The sequence below is a fragment of the Trichomycterus rosablanca genome, chromosome 26 (assembly GCF_030014385.1).
Source record: "Trichomycterus rosablanca isolate fTriRos1 chromosome 26, fTriRos1.hap1, whole genome shotgun sequence".
Lineage (NCBI taxonomy): Eukaryota > Metazoa > Chordata > Actinopteri > Siluriformes > Trichomycteridae > Trichomycterus > Trichomycterus rosablanca.
In genome coordinates, this window is record NC_086013.1 from 15,998,192 (window position 1) to 16,023,121 (window position 24,930).

General features: G+C 43.0%; 1 protein-coding gene across 1 annotated transcript in view; it reads left to right on the forward strand.

The window, feature by feature from the left end:
* The window catches only part of pappaa (pregnancy-associated plasma protein A, pappalysin 1a), a 124,449-nt gene that overhangs the window by 42,648 nt on the left and 56,871 nt on the right, over positions 1–24,930 (forward strand). Inside the window, exons 9-11 of the mRNA XM_062988990.1 lie at positions 4,449–4,577; positions 4,666–4,757; positions 11,559–11,755. Of these exons, the coding sequence (XP_062845060.1) occupies positions 4,449–4,577; positions 4,666–4,757; positions 11,559–11,755 (418 nt within the window). The remainder of the gene's footprint in view (positions 1–4,448; positions 4,578–4,665; positions 4,758–11,558; positions 11,756–24,930) is intronic.

Here is a 24,930-nt window from a genome sequence, read left to right on the forward strand (position 1 = left end):
TGACCTGTTTTACCTTGGCGCGTGGAGTTACGTTTATGAAAAGGTTAGAAAGGAAGGCGTCCGTTCCAAAAAACATGGGACAGTGAGGAAAATTTTAATTGAATACAAATTTTGACCTTTATTTAATTGACAACAAAACAACAATATTTTTTAATTATTACTGTTTCAACTTTTGTTTTTTTACAACCACCTCCTTGTTTCTACACTCACTGTCCATTTTATCAGCTCCACTTACCATATAGAAACTCTTTGTAGTTCTACAATTACTGACTGTAGTCCAACTGTTTTGTTACCCCCCTTTCATGCTGTTCTTCAATAATCAGGACTCTCCCAGGACCACCACAGAGCAGGTATTATTTAGGTGGTGGATCATTCTCAGCACTGCAGTGATACTGACATGGTGCTGGTGTGTTAGTGTGTGTTGTGCTGGTATGAGTGGATCAGACACAGCAGCACTGCTGGATGTCCTTTGTTGACATGTTGTTCCACAGGGGACAGAGTCATACTGGAACAGGACAGGGCCTTCCCTAAACTGTTGCTGAAGTATAACAGCAGTAATAACAGATTTATTATACATGTTAGCGATTTCTGTGGCTGAAACACATAGATTCACTTAGAAGGGGTGTCCCAATACTTCACTAGCTTGACTAGAGTATCAACAGCTCCCCCAGGTGGAAGAACTTCTACCTGCTAATTATAAGTAAATGAGTTACGAGCAGATCCAAGACACAAGGTCTTGGTCAGTCATGGTCCAAATTTCAATGACCCATTAAAGAAGAGTTAACTGATTAATATTCAGCTTAAAAAATAAATAAAGTAAATAAATAAAAAATAGAAGTTATTTATCAAAATCCTCCAGCTTGTAGAAGGAAAGACGGATCCCTGCGAGGTTCGGCCCACAGCCGCAGGGTTTCCCCTATCAGTCTCGCCAAAATACCCAACCCCCCCACCCACCCCCGTTATGGTCATATATCAAATCCGAGCTTTTTTTTTATTACTATTTAAAAAAATGTGTTTTGTTACCATTTCTCTGTTTTGATTTCCTTATAAAAGCGCCAGAGCTGCTTTGATGTCGGGCCCGGGAAGCTCGTGCAGTTTTTGGCAGGTACTGTGAAGGAAGCCTCTGATCTGGTGTGAGGAACGGTGCAGAAATCCACAGACGTTTGTGACGCCGAGCGCTCAGAGGATGGAAATACCGATGAGACGTTCAAGTTCACACAGGGTCTACCTAGAAAAAAAGGGCATCGATCAATTAACTTCATACCAGGATCATACTTAGGGGAGATAGTCTACACTATAGGGTCAAAAGTATCCGGACACCTGACTGTAAGCTTGTTGGAACCTTACAGTGGAAGGTACAGGTGTTGGAACCCCTGCCCAAAAAAAAAAAATAGACTGACCCTTGTGGGGATGTTTTTAGCTAGAACATCAGCCGCTCTTCTGAGATGGCTTCTCACAAGACCTTATAATAATAATAAGTGTATGTCTGTGGGAATTTGTGCCCATTCAGTCAAAGTGATGTAAATACTCATCTGGCCTTGCACATACGTTCTTCATACATGACCTAACCAGGCTTGTAGCACCACCAAGACTTGAATCTGAGAGTGGAGTCTCGGAGGAGATAGACTAGTGTTCCATAACGCTGTACCGGAACACCCGGTAACACGGAACACCCGGTAACACGGAACACCCGGTAACATGGAACACCCGGTAACACGGAACACCCGGTAACACGGAACACCCGGTAACATGGAACACCCGGTTCTCATCTCAGTTTGCGAGAGGCGGGTTATTTTCTTCTGTCATTTTTTCCTACTTTTATTTTCCTCCCAGTTACCAGATTGTATTTCACCACTTCCTTTCACCTGCATGAGGCGAATTCATATGGAGATCCATATAGCGCACGGAGAGTCGCGCACCCATCTCTGACAGGGTCAGGGATGGGGTACAAATCTCCTCAAGGGTCAGTTGAGAGTAGCCGGCGCACCTTCTGCATGTTTTAGGAGGTGGAAAGAATCCGGGTAGAACCTGCCTCGGCTCCAAGGTGGACAGTGAAGCAACATTCCACCACCGGGCATCGATCAATCAACCTTCAGGCATCATTCAATCTACATTATATGGTCAAAAGTATGTGGACACCTGACCGTGAGCTTGTCGGACCTTCATGTGATCTGTTTAGCTGTTCAACATCCGTGAACTCTTTACACGAGAGCATATTAATAAGCATATGTCTGTGGGAATTTGTGCCCATTCTGTGCAGCACCATCAATCAGCCAGCGGAGGTCGTAATTGCAGCAGCGATGAGGAATCCCTACGTCCTCCTTATCTTGGACGAGCCCGTCAGAGCTGAGATTTAAACTCGAGAGCTGGCGGGCATGTGTGTTTTACCTCTATGCCTCCTGAGCGCCCCCTCCTGGTGTGTCGAGCCTCGGCGGTCGCCGTTCATCTCGTGTGCTGATGTGAATGATTAACTGTTACCGCTTCCAGTTTCTCAGCACAGGAACTTTGAAAGTGTGAACAGCGGTGTGAAAACCTTGACCTGCCGTGAACCTGCCATGTTTTTTGTTGGGCGCTTGTGATCCCGAGCCCGAGCTAATTTGGCTGCACTGTTTTTGGTTAATCAGAGAAAAAGGGGCTTGTGTTTCCCTCGGGGGAGACCAGCCAACGCGAATGCAAATAATGAAGCCTTTGTGTGTGTGTGTGTGTGTGTATGTGTTTCCTTCTTCCCGGCGCTCATTCATTCTTTTATTACTAGCCGGTGTGTGTGCGGCGGCCTGATTGTGTTGTTTTATGGAGTCGGCGCGCACCGCGGTGGGTGGTTCGCATGCAGCCATGTGCAATTGTGTTTTGGAGGAGCAACCGTTCAGAAATTAATACTACTTGATGGTCTGGGTATGACCTGCTATTCCAACCCTGCGTGTGTCTCTGGTAATATTTCTCCTCCGAGCGTCCACGCTCCATCTGCCGCTGGATCCTCTCGCTGTTGTTTACCTGAAGCTTTTCTTTCACTCTGCCATCCGTTGTTGTTCGACACCCGGCGCTGTTGAAACACACGCCAGCCGCCGACGTGGAGTGACGTGGCCTGAATGTTTTTATCTCCTCTTTTTGGCCTGCGCTGCTCGGTATTTGGTTACCGCTCGGGATTTGGAGTGTGCACCTGCTATTTGTTTGCGTCTCGGTGTGCGTTTGGCCGTTTTGTTGCATTCCTTGCCTGATTCCTTAGGGGGGGCTAAGAGGAACCTCCTGGTGCCTCAATTGATGAAGCCAACGTGAGCGCAGAAGTGAAGAGCGTCTCTGTGGTAAACACTGACCACAAAGCAGGAAAACAACCAGGACAGGGTACAAATCTCCTTAAGGGTCAGCTGAGAGTAGCCAGCACACCTTCTGCATGTTTTTTTTTTTTTTTGGGGGGGGGGGGGGGGAGGGGGTTGATCCGGGGAGGACCTGCCTCATCTCCAAGGTGGACAGTGGGGTCATTCAACCGCTGGGCATCGATCAATCGACCTTCAGACATCATTCAATTTGCATACTTAAACCTTGTGGAGACTTGTAGAGCTAGTCTACACTATATGGTCAGAAGTATTTGGACACCGACCGTGAGCTTGTCAGACCTTTATGTGATCTTTTAAGCTGTTCCAACAGCCGTTATTCTGAGAACTGAAGCGTATGTCTGTGGGAATTTGTGCCCATTCAGTTAAAATGATGAGTTGATGACTTGAACCAGCTCCAAGGTGGACAGTGACCATCGACCAAGGATTCAATCCAGAACCCTGCCAGTAAATGAAGAAATGAATGAATGAATGAATGAATAAACATTAGCTGGAGGTTTTGGATGAGAAAGTCTCACAGATTGATGAATGAATGGATGAATAAATGAATAACTGAATGGATAAATGAATGAATGAATGAATGGATGGATGGACAGACGGACGGACGAAGGAAGGAATGGATGAATGAATGAATGAATGAATGAATGGATGGATGGATGAATGAATGAATGGATGGATGAATGAATGGATAGATTGATGGATGGATGAGTGGATGAATGGATGAATGAATGGATGGATTGATGAATGGATGAATGGATGAATGAATGAATGAATGGATGAATTGATGGATGGATGAATGGATGAATGAATGAATGGATGGACTGATGGATGGATGAATGGATGAATGGATGAATGAATGGATGGATGAATAAACATTAGCTGGAGGTTTTGGATGAGAAAGTCTCACAGATTGATGAATGAATGGATGGATGGATGGATTGATGGATTAATGAATGAATAAATAAATGAATGAAGGGATGGATGGATTGATGGATAAATGAATGAATGAACATTAGCTGGAGGTTTTTGAGGTTCAGTCATAAAACCTGACGTCTTGTCGCTCTGGCAGGATTCACTAACACTCTCACTCTTCATGTTGTCGCTGTTTTTGTGGTTCAGGGACGTAACGCGGGGAGTGACGTACACCTACCAGGTTCAGACCTTCTCCAGATTTGGGGAGAGCGAAGCGTCTCCTCCTCTCGTCCACCAGCTCGGAGCTCCGTACTGTGGAGACGGGATCATACAGAGGTGCGTTTACATTGCTATTGACTTAGTATTGCTATTATTATCACTATCACTATTATTATTATTATTATATTTGTTTTTTCTATCTCAGGTCTAAAGGAGAGCAGTGTGATGATATGAACTCTATGAATGGTGACGGATGTTCCAGTCAGTGCAAGAAAGAAGCTTTTTTCAACTGTGTAGGTGGGTGCACAGAGAAAGTTCAATTTTTTACCATGTTTATACACACAGAGCGATAAAGAGGCTGAAAACCTCAATAAAATCTCAATAAAATAGTTACTGGAACGTAATAGAACGATGTACATCAAAGGGGCATGAGAACCAGTGACCAGAACAGAGTAGTCTGGAGGGGGGGCGCCTTGAACAGAATACTAAACAATTACCAAAAAATGGCAAAGTCGAGGCCCTGCGGTGGACTGGAGTCCTGTCTGGGGTGTGTTACTGCATTGCGTCAGGTGATAACAGGGAAACCGGACCCACCGTGACCCTGACCAGAAAAAAGCGGCGGTGAAATTATGAAAATAAATGAAAAATAAAACATAAAAATACTGATTGGAATTGTTACTGGACACTTTATGATATTATTATACGCTTTTTATGAACATTCATTCATTCATTCATTGTCTTTGTGTTTTACCACCTCTTTATCCTGGTCATGGTCAAAGTGGGTCTTAATCACTGGGCGAAAGGCAGGAAACACCCTGGACAGGTCGCCAATCCATCACAGGGCGCACACACAAACACACACACACACACACACACACACTTAGGGCAATTTAGTATCTCCAATTAACCTGACTGCTCGTCTTTGGACCTGTGGGAGGAAACCCACATGGTCACAGGGAGAACATGCAAACTCCACACAGAAAGGACCCTGGCTGCCCAGCTGGGGAATCGAACCCAGGACCTTCTTCACATTTCTCACATTGTCTTAATGAAATGTAACAGCAGCCTTTGTGCAAATTGCGAATCTGTTAGTACCTGCCCTACTTTTATTTTGATGCGAACAGGTAATAATTAAAGTGGCATGGTGGCTCGGTGGGTAGCACTGTCGCCTCACAGCAAAAAGGTCCTGAGTTCGATCCCCAGACGGGGCAGTCCGGGTCCTTTCTGTGCGGAGTTTGCATGTTCTCCCCGTGTCTGCGTGGGTTTCCTCCCACATTCCAAAAACATACAGTCAGGTTAATTGAATTGCCCTATAGGTGAATGTGTGTGTATGCGTGTGTATGTCTGCCCTGTGAAAGACTGGCGCCCCATCCAGGGTGTTACTGTGTGCCTTGCGCCCATTGAAAAAGCTGGCATAGGCTCGTATTATCCATAATTGGATAAGCGGTTAAGAAAGTGAGTGAGTGAGGTACTTAAATGTTGACTGGTGTTTTGTAATCGGACTGAAACAGGGTGGAATTGAGGCCACATTCACTAAATAACACAGATCCTGTTGTTCTTCCCTCTTCCGTTACACTTGCTAGAACACTCTCGTCGTGTCTCAGCAAACATTCGTTATTTGCGCTATAAATCCTCAAGTCGTGCGACATCTTGAAAATCTGGAAGACATTCGACTCTAAAGACTCAGAGCGGATGCCTTGGCACGTCATCGTGCTCTCTGCTTTATGCATAAACGCGCCCGTCCGTCCCTCTCCGGTTCCGGACCGGAGAAACCGGTGTCACGTCGAGTCTGCATCGTACACATGTGGAAGTCGTACGCGCGGGGGGCGCGAACACGACGATATAAACACGTTACATACAGCGGGGTCAGCAGCGGCGGCGGTGAATTGTGGGGGTTTCGCCTTGGGGATTAAAGTCGCGGCTCATCCCGCAGTGAGATTATTTAGAATAATCCTGACCTCATGTAACCGGCCAGATGTTTGCTTTATGTTATGCTAGCCTTATTTACATCTGGTTCATGTGGCGAGTACCTGGTGGTACTGGACACATGATGTAGCACCCACTCTGCCAGCTGCACCATTGTGCTGCCCAGTTTTAAGGAGCAACATTGGCTCAACAGAAATATTGTATGAATAATAACCTTTATGAACTGAGTTTTCATGGCTAATCTAGTGCATACAATCCTAAGATCACCATGTGCATGCCAAGTGTTTGCTGAAGTGGTATAAAGCTCATCACCCTTGGACCCTGGAGCAGTGGAAAACACCCTTCTCTAAATATTCTGTCAAAATAGTGCCCTAAATCCAACCCAACATCAAACACATCTGGGAAGAATTGGACTGCCAACTGAGAGCCAGACCTTACCGGGATTCGAAATAGAAGCAAATCCCAGCAGTAATGTTCTAAATCCTGTTGAGAAGCTTTCCCAGAATGCTTTAATATGATAATCATATTAATATATACAACTTGTTGGCAAAAGTATGTGGACACCCAAGTGGTTTACATAAAAAAAATGTATTCCAGCGCTTCAGACTAAATGTGTGTAAGTGTTCTTTGTCTGACCACAGTACGGTGTGTGTGTGTGTGTGTGTGTGTGTGTGTGTGTGCCCCCTTCGGCAGCCCCTCATTTCAACATTAGCAGAGCTAGGCTGAGGGGAGCACTGGAATTTGCGTGGAAGCCAACTTGGCACGGCACGCGCATGTCCCCCTCACACGAACCCCTGACTCTGGGAAGAAGGCGGGCAAGGCGGAATGGTAGAGACGAAAAAAAAAAAAAATAATAAGAGAGCAGGGAGTCGAGATGAGACGGATGCAGTGGAGGGAGGACCCGGTGTAGAGAGATTGATCGAGAGGGGTAGGATTGAGGATACGCCGACATGAGTGGTGCAAAAACGATGAAGAAATGGAAGAGACAGGCGGACGGGGTGAAGGAGTACGTCTGGGCAAATAAAGAGTCGACTCAAAGCTTCAGAATTGATTCATCGATTCATCGATTCATGGAATCAATGTCGGTGTAATCTAGAATATTAAACGTGGTACGGAAATGAACGTAGCTCAGTTTTAGTGGTACAGAAGTGGTAGATAAATAAAATAAAAATGACTGGCAGCGAATTTAAAGCTTCAGAGTCGTTTGTAAGACGTGATTCATTTAAAACTCATTTGAAAATGTACATTAGTGAACAGTATTGTACACGACGTGGACGTGAATATAGACGTAGGTGATGCAGAAGGAATATAAAACGATAGACGAGCAGACGAGTACTCCCGAATTTTTTGGGTTTTCGGAGACGAGCAGACGGGGTGAAGGAGTACGTCTGGGCAAACAGAGAGCAAAGAGTCGACTCCCAATCTTCCGAATTGATTCATTGATTCATGGAATCGATCTCGATGTAATCTAGAATATTAAACGTGGTACAGAAATGAACATAGCTCATTTTAGTGGTACAGAAGGCGTACAAAAGAGAAAAGCCCGTCTGGGTGAATGAAGACTCAATTTTGAAGCTTCAGAGTCGTTTGAAAGACGTGATTTATTTCTAATTCTTAAAAATTTTACATTAATGCACGGTATTGTACACAACGTGGACGTGAGTAGAGACAAAAATGATGCAATAAAAAACAATAGACGAGCAGACGAGTCCACCCGAATTGTTTGGGGTTTAGAAGACGAGCAGACGGGGTGAAGGAGTATGTCTGGGCAAATAAAGAGTCGACTACCAAGCTTCGGAATCGATTCACTGATTCATGTAATCAATCTCGATGTAATTACGAAATAGGCAGACAAGGTAAAAGAGCAACTGAACACATAAAACCAGTTTGGAGTCCACCAGAATTGTTTGGGGTTTAGGGGAAAGGCAGATGGGGTGATAGAGTACGTCTGGGTAAATAAGGAGTGACTACTAAGCTTTGGAATCGATTCACTGATTCATAGAATCGATCTCGGTGCAATTACGAAATAGGCAGACAAGGTAAAAGAGCAACTGGACACATAAAATCCAGTCTGAAGTCCACACGAATCGTTTAGGGTTTAGGGGACGAGCAGACGGGGTGAAGGAGTACGTCTGGGCAAATAAGGAGTCGACTACCAAGCTTCGGAATCGATTTATCAATTCATCGATTCATAGAATCGATCTCTGTGTAATTCCGAAATAGGCAGACAAGGTAAAAGAGCAACTGGACATATAAAGTCCAGTCTGGAGCCCACCCGAATCGTTCAGGGTTTAGGGGACGAGCAGACGGGGTGAAGGAGTAAGTCTGGGTAAATAAGGAGTCACCTACCAAGCTTCGTAATCGATTCACTGATTCATGGAAGCGATCTCGGTGTAATTACAAAATAGGCAGACAAGGTAAAAGAGCATACATAGAGAATTGACTATAAAGCTTCTAGGTCATGTATAACATCGATATGTATGGTATGAACATGAACGCAGACGTGATTGGTGCTCACATGATAAAGAAACCTGCAGATAGGGAGATGGGTACGTCTAAGGACATAAAAATGCAACCTAAAACTCGGAGTTGATTCACATTTGACTCTACTGTCAGTGATACAGACCCGAACGTCGACCTGATCGAACCAGAGATTCGATTCAGAAGCTTTCGAGTCGGAAATCTGAGAGAACGTTGGAGACGGGGTGAGAGAGGACGTCTGGGCGAGAGATATAGACGAAAAGACAGAAGAGCCGAACAGACGAAAGGATACAGATGGATAAGCCATCCCTGTCTCGCTCTCTTACGTCCCTCTTCGTTTCGCTGTCTCTCGCCCACGTTCGTCCTGTATAAAGCTTTTCACGCTCGCAGATCCGATCTGACAAATTCATCAAACTCCGGCGGGTTTCCGCGGCGAATCCCCTCCCCTCGTTCCCACCTCGGCCGGCACGGCGGGACGCTGCTTTTCATCTTCCGTCCTGCTCTGCCGTCTGAAAGCGATCCTGGACGCCTGGACGCCGTGTTTACTCAGCCCTGACTCCTTCTCGTCCTGGAGAAGAAAGCAGAGGAACAGAAAATGAGAGATTATACCAAAAGCTTTGTTTTTATTTTAAGAGCACCTACTGGTAATCTCTGGTGTAGGGATTTACATTTTTTTTATTCCCCTGTGTCAGTGGGTTCATAGTTACCCTGTTGGCCTTTTGGAACTGAGCAAAATAATAATAATAATAATAATAATAATAAATGGTTGGCAGACGTGCATTATGGACATGATTGTGGACTCAGGTGGTGCAGAAGTCAGGTAGAAGTGGTTGGAATGGGCAGACAGGTGGAAGGAGTTTGTGTGGGAGATGGACATTGATATTGGGTTTTACCTCGTGGTTGCATTTGTTTCTGAACACCTGATCCACTACCAACGACACCATTATTTATTTCATTTCATTTCATTTCATTTCATTTCATTTCATTTCATTATTTTATTTTATTTTATTTTATTTTATTTTATTTTATTTTATTTTATTTTATTTTATTTTATTATTTTATTTTATTTTATTTTATTTTATTTTATTTTATTATTTAATTTTATTCATTTATATTTATTTTATTATTTTACGATTCCGAATCTGCAAATAAACGACACTTGTGCTCCTTTATAGGAAATAAAAACCAAGAAAATACATTTACATTTGTAAAGAACTGGGATTGCCTTCAGCGCTGAGGAGGCGTCGGACGCTCCCTCGTCATTCAGTCAGATTATCACTCAGAATTAAGGCGCCTCAGTAGGAGCATTTTATTAGATCTTAGAATTTAGACACGCCCTCTTCTCGGGAGTGTACGATGACATAAAGTGCATCTATGTAGACAGAGAGAGCGGAGACAAGCACGTGAATCGATGCAGACTCGATTCCGAAGCTTCTGAATCAACGAATTCATCCCAGCGCAGCAATATCGTAGATGGCAGGGGGATTTCGGAAGGTCTGGCACCACGATGCCCCTGCAGGAACGTACCTGCCCCTTAAAACGACACCTGTGTTTACTCAGAGCGGTCTGTTTTCTCTCAAAGCACCCACCGCTAATCTCCGCCACACAGATTTCCAAATTCTTTTCCCCCGACTTTTCCCAAAGTCATCGGGTTCAGGCGGCCGTTACCGGCACTGGAGCGCGAGGGATAGAAACCGAGAGGCTGGCTGGTGTGCACACGGCTCCTTTTAATTTGAATTGATCCTCTTCTTCTGGATGAAGTAAAGACGCCTGAACAGAAACGGGATGTTTGAGGAGGAAGCGGCGCAGATGCACCCAGAAAATTACAGACAAATTCGTTTTCGCTTTCGATATTCAGTGTGGCTTCGCGTAAGCCTTTGTATCAGAAACTTGACCAGGTCCTGCAGATTTTTTTTGGGTATATTAAAATAAAAATAAAAACCCCTTCTTGGCCACAGAAACCACTCGTATTCTCTTATGGGCTCTTGTGATGTTCTGCCTGCCTGGTCCACTACCAATGTCACCATTATTATTTATTTTATTTTATTTTATTTTATTTTATTTTATTTTATTTTATTTTATTTTATTATTTGATTTGATTTGATTTGATTTGATTTGATTTGATTTGATTTGATTTGATTTGATTTGATTTGATTAGATTTGATTTTAATTTTTTAATTTAGTTTAATTTAATTTGTATTGTATTATTTATTTTATTTTATTTTATTTTATTTTATTTTATTTTATTTTATTTTATTTTATTTTATTTTATTTTATTTTTTATTTTATTATTTATTTTTTTAATTTTATATTTTATTAAATTGTATATTTAATTTAATTAATTTAATTTTGTTATTTTATTTTTTTATTCATTAATTATCGGCATTATTTACATCGGCATTTAGCAGACGCTTTTATCCAAAGCAACCTACAGTACCGTGACAGTATATTTTCTAAGCAATTGAGGCTTAAGGGCCTTGCTCAAGGGCCCAACAGTGGCAACCTGGGGCTTGAACCAGCAACCTTTTGATTACTAGTCTAGAACATTAACCGCTAAGCTACAACTGCCTACCCAGGTCACCCAGGACAGGTCGCCAGTCCATTACAGGGCACACACACACACACACACACACACACACTATCATTAAGAATGAATTTAGTCATGTCCATTTCCCTCTTCCCTGAACCCAGATGAGCCCAGCATGTGCTACTACTACGACGGCGACGGGGTCTGTGAGGACTTCGAGAGGGAGAAGAGCGTGAGGGACTGCGGCTTGTACACGCCCAGCGGGTTCCTGGATCAGTGGGCCACCTCGGTAGATACGTCTCACGAAGAGAGGCTCTACTGCCCGGCCGAGGTGGCTTCGGGATACCCCGCCATCACCAAGGTACAGTTTCCATCCTGTTTGAGCAACGTCAAAACCTTGGGCGTTTATTAGCGTCGGTCCACCTGCTGTGGCTACTGTAGAAACAGCTTCACTTTTATGGGAAGTCTTTCCACTCCACTAAAGCACCAGCGCATTAGCGAGGCAGAGCACTGATCGCTTTCCGTTTTATCACAGAGGGTGCTATAACACGCTATAATCAAACAGTTCTCTGAAATGTTATTGGATCCTATAACATTCCGATCTCCCTCAATTGGAACTAAAGGGTGCAACCCAAACCCAAAAAACAGCCCCATAATTCAACTCCTCCAACAACCTTTTTGTCAAGCGAGCCACAACAGTGTAGTAAACTCGAGCTCCTGAGCCGCCGGCTCATTAATCTATGCCGATAATCGGCCAAAAATTCACAAGTTCGTCCGCGCCTCCATGTGTCACACAGCAACGGGTTGAAAACTCCCAATTTACGGTCACCGACCGGAGTATTCCTGGCACCCGCCGCCCGGAGCGTCCGATAATGAAGAATGATTCATTGCTCCGGCGAGTGCTTTTCCGTCGCAGCTCTTCCAGTTGACCAGGGCAGGTCCAGCAAGGCAGAAATCTGACAAAACGACTGGTTGGAAAGTTGGCATCCTAATAGCAATGAGATGCTCCAAGTGAGAGTGCCAACGTTACCAAAGCCACGTTTTGGTGGGGGCAATTGGAAACAATAAGTGGCTGAAAATAAGCGAAGATCTGTCATCATTACTTTGAATGAGTTTTAAACAGGCTCATGGTGAGGTGTCCACAAACTTTCATCTCTGTATTTTTATGAGAGTTCCTGTCAGTTGATTTATTTGTATCGGACATCTGATGATATTTTATTGTATTGTATTTACTTTAATTTTTTTATTTTATTTTACTTTATTTATTTTATATTTTATTTTATATTTAATTTAATTTAATTTATATTTATTTAATTTAATTTAATTTAATTTATTTATTTTATTTTATTTTATTTTATTTTATTTTATTTCATTTCATTTCATTTCATTTCATTTCATTTCATTTCATTCATTTCATTTCATTTCATTTCATTTCATTTCATTTCATTTTATTTATTTTATTTTATTTTATTTTATTTTATTTTATTTTATTAATTACTTTTACAGCCAGAATCAAGTTTAAAGTTTAGGCTTTAAAATGTTATATCTTTGGTTATTTATTTAGAATTATCCATCTTGGGTAACAGTAGGTGAGATTTCGGCTTGGTGGCTTGGTGGTTAGCACTCACATCTAGAAGTCTTGGTCTTGGGTTCGATTCTCAGATGGAACGCTTCGGGTCCTTTCTGTGTGGAGTTTGCATGTTCTCCCATGTCTGAGTGGGTTTACTCAGGGTGCTCCGGTTTCCTCCAACAGTCCAAAGACCTGCAGTCATGTGTGTGTGTGTTTGTGTGTTTCTGTCCAGGGTGTTTCCTACCTTTCACTGGTGAATCTGAAATCTGACAAAACGACTGGTTGGAAAGTTGGCATCTTAATAGCAGCGAGGTGCTCCACGTGAGAGTGGCAACGTTACCGAAGCCACGTTTTGGTGGGGGCAATTGGAAACAATAAGCGAACATCAGTCATGATTAGTGCACATGAATGCTCTGAGTTTAAAACAGGCTCATGGTGAGGTGTCCACAAACTTTGGTCTTCTGTATTTTTAAGAGAGTTCCTGTCAGTCGATTTATTTGTTTCAGACGTCTGATGAGCGTTCTTTTTTGGCCCGTGAGCCTGAAGATAACATCTCCAGCGTCCGCGTGACCCTAAAACCGTCTATCAGAATTACACGCCGACCTCGGCGTCGGACGGCCGCCGTGCACGATGACCTGGCCGCGTTCCCGACCGGGTCGTGCGGACCCCGGAGAGCTGGAGAGGATCAGAGTCGAGCGGAGAGGAGGCCGTCTGAGGTCGGGAGACGTCATCCCTGTGAGCATGTGGTGGATGAATGGGGTGGAGTGCTTCTGAAACGCCCCGCCCGTGCTCCTCTCATCCTCTCACAGAGGCAGCTGGCTGGAGTCTGTGTCGTCTGTTCTCGGAACTTCAGGATTCTCAGGATCACTGAACATTTTTACGTCTTTTGCTTCTCTCTCCAGACCTCGACAGAGAGACGACTGGTTCATGTCCTTTTTTAAAGGGTGCAGTCAAATTAGACCTTTTAATATGGCAACAGATGAGTCTAGTTAATTGTAATCATTATCAGTTAGTTAATTACTTATTATTATTAATTGCATTTGCCACCAAATTATTCACATTATTGCATGATTCCAGAATTTCTTAGCATCTACACTATATGGCCAAAAGTATCTGGACACCTGACTATGAGCTTGTATTTAATGCTATTACCACAATGTGAACAACAGCCGCTCTTCTGAGAAGGCTTCCCACAAGAATTAGGTCTGTGGGAATCTGTGCCCTCAGAAAAGCCTGGATTCCAGAGCTGTTCAGTAGGGCTGAGGTCAGGGCTCTGTGCAGGACACAGGCGTTTCTTTAAACTAAGGTTTTCTTCATGTTTTTATAGGGAACAGCAATGTTGGAACAGGAGAAAGCCTTCCCTAAACTGTTGCTGCAAAGTTGGCAGCATACAATGTCCTTTATATAATTGATTTATTACACCGGAAACACATGAATTAAAAAATTATTTTTTCTATGTAGTGTAACAGGCCCACACTGAGCATGTGCATGCTACCTGAGATACTAAAATGTGGCTGCAAACTTTCTACATCATTCGAAGCGAATCGAATCGAGTCCAATCGAGTCAACTCAAATGGAATCGAATGAAAGTTTATTTGTACATGATACAGCTAGCAATGAGGTGCTTTATAGAACTGCCCAGTCACCTTGGTTCGAATAATTAAATAAATGAATAAATAAAATAAATAAATACAAAATAAATAAGTACAAAATAAATAAATAAATAAATAAATAAAAAATAAATAAGTAAAAAAATAAATAAATAAAAAATAAATAAATACAAAATAAACAAATAAATACAAAATAAATAAATACAAAATAAATAAATAAATACAAAAATAAATAAATAAATAAATAAATACAAAATAAATAAATACAAAATAAATAAATACAAAATAAATAAATACAAAATAAATAAATAAATACAAAATAAATGAATAAATAAATAAATACAAAAATAAATAAATAAATAAATAAATACAAAATAAATAAATACAAAATAAATAAATACAAAACAACCCCCCCAAAAACGAATGTACAAAATACAAGATTCTGAACTCCTCGGTTTGAAACTCGGCGTTGCCATCAGTCGGCTGGGTGCCATCTAGCGGGCAAAATTGGCAGTGACTGCAGGGAGGGATGACTGGACTATGTGGGCGGGGTCTTCAACGCCGTGTAAGGACCTTGACTGGCAGATAGAGAGACGCCTGTGCAGAGTGCATGGGTAGAAAAGGGTTTCGTTAAGGGCTGTGCGCGGGTCGGAGGAGGCGTGAGCAGCAATATACCCACCTCAACTGCAAAAAATCAGATTTTTTTTCTTGGATGATGAAGCCCACAGTCAGAAATTAAACACACACACGCGTGCTGCCTTGTCCCCTACTGGTTCTAGACGCATTTTTAATTTTTGCATGCCCTCGTCCTGTGGTTTGGCGGTGATCTGGCTTTGAGATAGCATCTCCACCGTCTCATTTGTATCTCATCATCTCCCGAGTCCCGGTATGCGATGTGCCTCCGTGTTCAGACGTCGCTGTAAACAGTGAGCAGAAGCGTTTGAAGATCAAGGTGCGGAGAAGCAGATCGTCTACACGAGACGAACTTGTTTTCTTTATTCCGTCCGTCTCCTTCATTTGCGATCAGAAAGGTTCCGGGCTGGATCCGCTCCCTCTGAGGTCTCGCCGGGCCGGTCGATAGCGATCAGCCCGGATGTAAGAGGAGGGCAGCAGAGGAGGAGGATGGCAGCAGGCATGCCAACAGGCCTGTAGCCACGGCCTGCTCACCACCGTAACGAACACGCTAAATATCAGATTCTCATCGCTTCGGAAGCACTAAGAGCGCACGCCCGTCCGTCCTCGTCGGAACAGGATGTCTCTCCCGCTCTGGGTCGGCGATCTGTGCGGGCCGGGCCGAAATGTTCCTGGCCCGCCGTTCCAACCGCAGCCGTCAGATTCCCGCCGACTTTTTTACGCCTCTGAGTGAAATAGATCCTCGAGCATTCGAACCGTAGCGCGGTCCGGGAGACGCCGGCCGCGACGTCCGCAGAGGTCCTCGGGGCTGGGCCGGTTCCCTCGCCGCGTTCCCGGGTTCGAAAATATATACAGACGGTCGCCGTGCAGAACAGCAGGGCCACCCGGGTCCCGGCCAAATTCAGCATCGCGTCCGGCCAAGGCGTATGTCCCGGCCGCCAGGTCATTTATCTGCCTCCGATTCTTCACGCTTTCCTTCAGCGGTTTCACAACCTGGAGGATTGTGAAATTGGGCCCATTTTTCATTCGACTTTTTCATTAGTTGTTTGTGAATGAAAAGAGAGAGAGAGAGAGCGATAGAGATAGAGGAGGCTGCAGAAAACAGGGGTCACTTCAGGTCTCGGGCTGTTCTCTGTGCCTAAAAGTACTGCCTTCGCCAGTTAGCTTCGTCACGTAGCCTTTTTATTTCTGGTCAGCGATTATAATTGATTATCGACTATTTTACGGCTGATTACGAAGACAAAGAGAGAGAAAATAGCCGCGGCACCCACGTCCAACCATCTCTTATTCCTGGCAGATCTGCTTTTTTGGCTCTTTGATAAAATCCGTCTCTCTATCTAACTACATTTCCTGTAGGAAAAAGGTTACGGCTATGCCTGGGGGTGTTTGGGTTTTCCTCCTGACCTTGTCCTTGTCAAAGAGACTACTGTTCCCTGTGCTTGTACAGATGATCATGAGGCTTAATGCTGCACAGAAATGCTTCTAGTTTTCCTCCCAATCTAGTCATATACATTCAGTCAATCGTATTTTACCTCTACTGCTGCAGACTTCTACTCATAACCGAGGAGTCTAACACATACGCAATAGCAGACCGCTTCTTTTCACCTGGAGATCGGTATTGCGCATGGAGACTCTCTGTGCAGCACTATCGATCAGCCAGCAGAGGTTATAAATGCAAAGTTCCCTTTGTCGTACCGCCCTTCCTTCCTCCCTCGGACGAGCTATTTATTGTCCGTATACATTAAGGGCCTTGCTGAGTTAAGGGCCCAACAGTGGCAACCTCGCAGTGGTGGGGCTTGAACCAGTGACCTTTTGATTACTAGTCCAGTACCTTACCTGCTAGGCTACAACTGCCCTCCTCCATATGAACCGGTCGCCAATGTGTGTAGGCACACTAGCCCTATTTATAAGAACATAATACTGATTACTAATGAGGGATTAGGAGGCCACACAGCAAAGTTAGATAACACGTCTCGTTACTCCTCTGTGATGGAGAGAGGGGTGTGGTCACATGTCGGGGTCTTAATTGCCCAAAAATATTTAGACATGCTCACATCCCACTTAAGTTTCCGTCTATTGTTGCATGTGCGGTGGTGCAGTGGGTAGCGTCTCCTCACACACCGAGAAAGGCTTGGGTTTGGGCTAACAACCAGGACCTTTCTGTGTTCTCCGTGTGTCTGGGTTTCCTCCGGGTGCTCCGGTTTCGTCCCACAAGTCCAAAGACGTGCAGTCAGGTCAATTAGAGCTACTAAAATTGCCTGAAGTGTGGGTTTGTGTGTCTTGTGATGGACTGGCAACCTGTCAGGGGTGTTTCCTACCTTTTGCCCAAAGGATTAGACCTGCCCACCTGATACAGGTATTAAATTGAATTCCATCCACATTTAAAACTAGTATTATAAAAATATTGTAGATTTTTCAGCTCCCTACCGAGTTAACGAATCGATCAGCGAGATTAATGTGGTTAATAATGTTTAGACATCACAGAGCTAAAACAATTATGTCCCAGAATAACCAGTGACAAAACCATTCCACTGATTCATCTCTCTCGCTCTCACCAGTCCTTGAAGTGTAGTTTTAATTACGGCGGCCCCGCGGCTCAAACCCGGGCCGCGCCGCCCCTCCCGCGCCACGTATACGCCGCACGTAAAGAACATCGTGTTCGCAGAGCGGCGCCGCGGGGGACGCTGCTTTTAGCTGAGCTCGTCCTGCGGGGGATTCTGACAGCGGCGCTCGTCCTGCGCTCGGGTTAACAACAAGCGCGTGTGACTTGAGTGAAGCGCCAGGGTAAGGGTAGGTAATCTCCCATGAGTCCCCGAGCCACATCAGACGCTGACGCAAGCCCCGGTGCCCTCGGAGGGGCGGGCGGCGCGATGACGACAGACCTGAGAGCTTTGCTGTCCTCGCAACCGCAGGCCCACGGCGCTCGGCGGAGCGAGGAGCTTTTGCAAAGACGCCCGCTCACAAGGTCGAAACGGTAACGGGACATTTCGGAGCAAAGTCACTTCTCAGCCATGCTTTTGAGAATCAGTGTGTGTGTGTGTGTGTGTGTGTGTGTGTGTGTGTACATGGCCAACCTACACCCTCCCGGTTGCTCAGAAGTGATATGTGGGAATTTGTGCCCGTTTAGTCAGCGTTCATACAGCTGGGTACTGATGTTGGTCAAGAAAGCCTTGATCGATGTTCCAGTTCATTCCAGAGCTCTATGCCATCGTTGCTTTGTGATGGTTGGCTGCACACATGGGTCAGCGTTCTCCAGTGCCCTCTGTCTTGTGATCCTCTGTCTTCTGAGTTCTGGCCTTCACGTACACCCGCCCAGTGGTCATCATCTTCCTCCATGAGATGTTCAGCAGGTTTCTGTCTCTTTCTTCAGCGTCCAGGCTTCAAATCCACATCAAAACGTGATGACTGACCAGACTGAGTTCTTCATCGATTGTAACTTGGTGATGGTGCTAACGGACACCAAAGTGAACGTTTTGCTAGTTGGTAAACTAGTTAAAAGCCGCTAGGTGGTACAAACAAAAGCAGAGCAGACGAAGAGTCCTGAGATGCTATCATGACTTAGCTATGAGCTAAAGCTAGACTTATTACATTAAAGGATAGACTGGATGGCATTGAAAGCAAACCATGTAAGCGTGTTATTAATACCGCCCGTCCCAAAACCGTAGCCATCAGTGGGTTCCCTTTTACAGCTACGTCCAAATTCCTGTCTCCTTCTGCAGCCTGAAGCTTTAGCATAGCAGAAGCACCGAGTAATAGCAAAAAGCACAATGCTAACGTTGCCATACCACATCGGCTTCTCCGGTTTTAATTATCGTTAAAAGCACCGTCTGGTTTCCCCTCTAAAACAGCGACCTCAGTTTATACGTCACGCCGTAAACACGTCGGAGTTTTGGAGGAGCGTGCCCGGTGGCTCTGGGCGGACCCGGTGAGAGCGGCGGTTTTTCGTTTCGTATGGTGCGCTCTCGGGAAGCCACTGGCAAACCGCACGTTTCGCTCGGGCGCCCGCAGGGATGGCGTGCCAGCCGTGGCTCGGGTCATCAGCTGAGAGGAAGCCACAAGTTATCACACGCTCTAATTTTCCCTGCAGCCGACATCATCTTTCGGTCTGGATCGGCGCTTCTCCACCCCGGTCCAGGAGTGAGAGCGCCTAATGGTTATCGTATTTTGTTTTCCTTACATTAACACGCCAGGCCCGGATAATTAACAGGTCCGGGCGGAGTCAGCTGTGCCTCGAGGCCTCGGAGCGTTTCTGCCTGTGCTGAGTTTGCCGCTGAAAGACCAGCAATGGTTGGACCTTTGTGGCCAGTTAGGACAGGTCTGTTCTTTCTTCTTGGTGTACCTACAACAGCTAGATTTACTGATGCTTGCTCCTATGTTTTGCTAGAAATAATAAAAGAAGGAAGGAAAGAAGTTTGGAAAGAAGAGCGGTAGTGCGAAAGGAAGGAAGGAAGGAGGGAGGGAGGGAAGGAAGTTTAAAAGAAAGTTTGGAAGAACGTTCTGAAGAAAAGGAAGTTTGGAATAAAGTTCAGAAGGAAGGAAGAAAGAAAGGCAGTTCGGAAGGAAGTTTGGAAGGAAGGAAGTTTGGAAGGAAGGAAGTTTGGAAGGAAGAAAGATCAGAAGGAAGGAAGTTCGGGAGAAAGGAAGGAAAGAAGTTTGGAATAAATTTCGGAAGGAAAAAAGTTCGGTCATTCATTCGAAAGGAAGGAAGAAAGTTTGGAAGGAAGGAAGTTCAGAAGTTCAGAAGGAAGGCAGGAAGTTTGGAAGGAAGTTCAAAAGTTCAAATGTTCTGAAAAAAGGAAGTTCAGAAAGACGGAAGAAGGCTTGGAAGGAAGTTCGGAAGGAAGAAAGGAAGTTCAGAAAGAAGAGGAAGTTCAGAAGAAAGGAAGTTCGGAAAGACGGAAGGAAGTTCGGAAGGAAGGAGGTTCGGGAAAAAAGGAAGGAAGTTCAGAGGAAAGGAAGTTTGAAAAGACAAAAGGAAGTTTGGAAGGAAATTCAGAGGAAGTTCAAATGTTTTGAAAGAAGGATGTTCGGAAAGACAAAAGGAAGTTTGGAAGGAAGAAAGTTCAGGTCATTCGTTCATTCGGAGAGAAGGAGGGAACTTCAGAGGTTCAGAAGAAAGTTGGGAAGGATAAAAGAAAGAAAAAAGAAAGAAAATAATAAACAGTTCACAGTAACTCCAGGGGGCCAAATAAAGAAAAAGTGAAAAGAAGTGGTGCAGAAACGGTCAGATAAAGCAACACCACACAGTCTGCACCCTGACCATGTTTTTCCCAGCTGGACTCTCGAGTCTCCGGTAGGAAAGCAGAGATGTTAGGTAAGCCGGGAGATTTGTGTCTGCTGCTCGTTGTGAGGTTTGGAAAGGGCATTAGCTCACGTGGAAGGATCTAAGCAGCGTTCCTGGTGTGTCGTGACGGTGAATCTAACCTCGCTCAGGTCTCCCCGCAAATGTCTGGCAGATGTGGGTTCAGCTGGCAGGAACTTTTCCTGTTTGTCTCGGCTTCTAGAGGAAAAAAAAAAAAACGCCGATCACAGTTTATCCAGAGCGCTGAGGGAAAATAAACGGATTTGTGAGTTTAGACAAACTGAGAGCGAAAGAGCGGCTGTGTGGAGGAGAAGTAGTCTGAAGAACGTTAGCTGCACTGAAGTGGAGAGTTCACAGACACTTGTTCAGGTCACGGCAGGTTGGGATTCTAGTCGTTTCTGCAGACGTTCTTTCTCTGTGGTGTAGTAAATGAGAAACACGTCCTGGTCTAAAGGAACCTTTTATTTAAAAAATAAAATAATGGCAAAATTTAACCCTGTAGATTCTTTATTTGGTGGTTTGAGGAGTTTGATTACAGTTTACTACAGCTGCTGACTTCTCTGTGCTCATATAACAAGGCAAAACGGGATTGGTCGGACCAGTCGACCTTTTCCAGATGCTTTCTAAGGTGGAAAATATTCATCTGTGAATATGAAGCTCAGTATACAGAAGGTTTGATGCTCTGTATGTTGTGACACATTCACCTCATCACCAGGATTCAAATCACCATCACATGCTCAACTGTTATGAAACAGGCATTTCTGTGCACATCCATCTGTCCATCCATCCGTCCATCCGTCCTTCTATCAATTTAACTTTCTTTCATATTTTCTTTCTTTTTTTTTTTTTTTTTTTTTTCTTTTTTTTTTTTTTTACATTTTTTTTCTTTCTTTCTTTCTTTCTTTCTTTCTTTCTTTCTTTCTTTCTTTCTTGTTTTTCTTAATTTCTTAGTTTTTCTTTATTTTATGTTTTTCTTTCTGTCTTTCTTTTTTCTTTCTTTGTTTTTTTGTTTTTCTCTTTTAGTTTTTTCTTTTTCTGTTTTTCTTCTTCTTTTCTTTTCTTTTCTCTTCTTTTCTTTCGCCCTACCCATCATTGTTGTAAACTTCAGTACTCTTTTGTTTTTCTTTATTTTTAGTTTTTTTCTTTTTGCCATTCTTTTTTCTTTTTGTTTTTCTTAATTTCTTTGTTTTCTTTCTTTTTTCTTTCTTTTTGTTTTTCTTTTTTTCTTTCTTTTTTGTTTTTCTTTTTTTCTTTCTTCTTTTCTTTTGCCCTACCCATCATTGTCGTAACCTTCAGTCCTTGTTCTTTTTGTTTTTTTACATTTACATTTACATTTTCAGCAGACGCCTTTATCCAAAGCGACTTACATTACAGTTACATTATACAGTCTGAGCAATTGAGGGTTAAGGGCCTTGCTCAAGTGCCCAACAGCAGCAACCTAGCAGTGGTGGGGCTTGAACCAGCAACCTTTGGATTACTAGTCCTGTGCCTTAACCACTAGGCTACGGCTTGCCCTTTTTCTTTATTTTTTGTTTTTATTTTTGTCATTCTTTTTTCTTTTGGTTTTTCTTAATTTTTTTTGTTTTTTTTCTTTCTTTTTTCTTTCTGTTTGTTTTTCTTTCTTTTTTGTTTTTCAATTTTTCTTTCTTTTTTCTTTTTCTTTCTTTTTGTTGTCTTTCCTTCCTTTCTTCCTTTCCTTGTCTTTTCTCTTCTTTTCTTTCACCCTACCCATCATTGTTGTAGCCTTCAGTCCTGCCGAGCATCATATAAAATCAGTCACATATTTTTATCAGGATTGTTTTTGTTCAGGAATACACAGAAGCCCAGTATACAGAAGGTTTGATGCTCTGTATGTTGTGACACATTTACCTCATCACCAGATTTAAATGATCATCACATGCTCAACTGTTATGAAACAGGCATTTCCGCGCACATTTTAGGGGTGTGTCGGGGTGTTTAGGGGGGAACAGCTTGGACGCTCTTGCCCTGAACGTTCTCTCAGACCATGTTGTGCTGGACAGTTGAGGTAAAGCCGGCGAAAGGTCAGCGCTTTTAGGAGGTCTGTGTTTTTACGCACGCTGGCCTCCGCTGGGTGGTCGAGGGGGGTCCGTGAGAATTCCCTCCTCGCCGAGGCGAACAGCTGGTCTGCATTGCGTCTTGGAAGCGATGGTCGAGCCGTCCCGGGCGGAGTCGCTTTTCAGAGGTGAACGCTGGAGGATATTTGCTTGTAATTAAGTTGAAAACGTTTGCTTGCGCGACGTTGGCCTGACGTTAAGCAACGTTCTTTCAGGGCCCTGGGATCTGAAATATGGGGCCGTCGTGAGGTGGACACATGGCCGACAGACCCCCGTGTTGTGTAATGTGTTAGCGAATTATTACGAGCGTCCATGCGCCGCTCCGATTGCTTCTGGTTCCTTTCGGCGGCCGTTTCTCACCACGTCTTAACAAGCTGGACACGTTTGGTGTGCGGTCACTTCCACCACTCTCCTCCTCTCCACTCTCACCGGCTCCATCACATTCCTGCAGCTCGCGGTCGCTGATGATTTATCGTACGCGGTTGGTTTTATTGGTTTATTTTCCCCCGTGCGTCGCTCGTGTTCGCCCGGTCCTGGCTGCTGTGCTGTGGTTGGACGGTGATGTCACTGAGCCGGAATGCCGTCCGCGGGGAGACTTCCTCTCTCCTCTCGCCGGGTTTGGGCAGCTTTCATACCAGACCTGCTGGGTGGGGGTCTGGATTGATTTACTGTCCTTAACAAGCAGAGCTAATTAATGGCAGCTTGATTCGGAGGTGCTTGTACAGTAGGAGAGCCAATTAAAAAAAAAGTAGTAGATTTATCCAGGGGAGCTGATCGGCTGGGTTTGTTTCTTTACCTGGAAATACGACGTGGTACAAATTCCTGTTACCTTCATACCCAATACAGCAAAACCTTAGATACTGACTTTACTTGTTCTTTCTTTCTTTCTTTCTTTCTTTCTTTCTTTCTTTCTTTCTTTCTTTCACTTTTTTTTGTTTTATCTTTTGTTTTTTTCTTTTTTTTCTTTTTTGTTTTTCTTTCTTTTTTTTCTTAGTTTTTTTTCTTTTTCATTTTTTGTTTTCTTTATTTTTTCTTTTTCGTTTTCTTTCTTTATTTTCTTTTTTCTTTTTCTTTCTTTCTTCCTGTCTTTTCTTTTTTCTTTTTCTTTCTTTCTTTTTTCTTATTTTCTTTCTTATTTGTTTGTTTTACTTTCTTTCTTTTTCCTACTTCCTTTCTTTTATTTTTTATTTATTTTATTTTATTTATTTTTATTTATCTTTTTTCTTTTTTTCTTTTTTTCTTCATTGTTTTTCTTTGTTTTCTTTTTTTCTTTTTTCTTTTTTCTTTCTTCCTATTACTTTATTTATTTAATTAATTAATTAATTAATTTATTTATTTATTTAAAGTTTTACCAGTGGGAAAAGCGATCTGGTCTTCTTTCTTTCTTTCTTTCTTTCTTTCTTTCTTTCTTTCTTTCTTTCTTTCTTTCTTTCTTTCTACCCATCATCGTCGTCGTCGTTCTAACCTTCAGTCCTGCTGAGCATCGTATGAAATCAGTCACATGAGCAGATGTGTGGAGCAGATAGCTCTTCTTTATTTTTATCAGGGTTGTTTTTGCTCAGGTTACTCAGATAACGTTCACAGCTCACATCACTAATATCACATTTCACTGGATGGCTGGAAAATTCAGGTGCCCTTGATTCATGGTTCACGGTGGAGAGCGTTCTGATTCTGGTGATTATACGTTTCATTCCAAACTCCCTCTCTGTGTGCCGATAAATCTGTGTCCATATATTTAAAGATAAAATGAATGATTCACTTTTTTCTTACTCCTGCAATGCTGTTGGAAAATTTCAAGTCAGACCATCATGACCTCCACAAAGCTACAACTGTCACATTATACTGAGGGGAAACCTAAATAAACAGGTCAGCCATGAATTAGAAGCTGCTGGAACATTACTGACACTGTCCACATTCAAGCAAGCTTTACATTTCCATGAGCTTTAAGCTTTTATGTAATGAGACGAGACCACACAAGTAAGAAACTTGGTGATGGTGATATTTATGTTTAATTCTTAATTATTTATTTATTTATGTATTTAAATATTATTTATTTATGTATTTGTTTATTTATTTATTTATGTATTTAAGTATTTATTTACGTATTATTTTATGTTTATTTATTTATTTGTTTATTTATTTATTCATTTTATGTATTTCTTTATTTCTTTCTTTATTCTTTCTATATATTGATGTACGTATGTACTTATTTATTTTTTATGTATTTAAGTATTTATTTATTATTTTTTATATGTATGTATTTATTTATGTAATTTATTTATTTTTTATGTATTTCTTTTTGTTTCTTGCTTTTTATATATTTTTGTACATATGTATTTATTTATT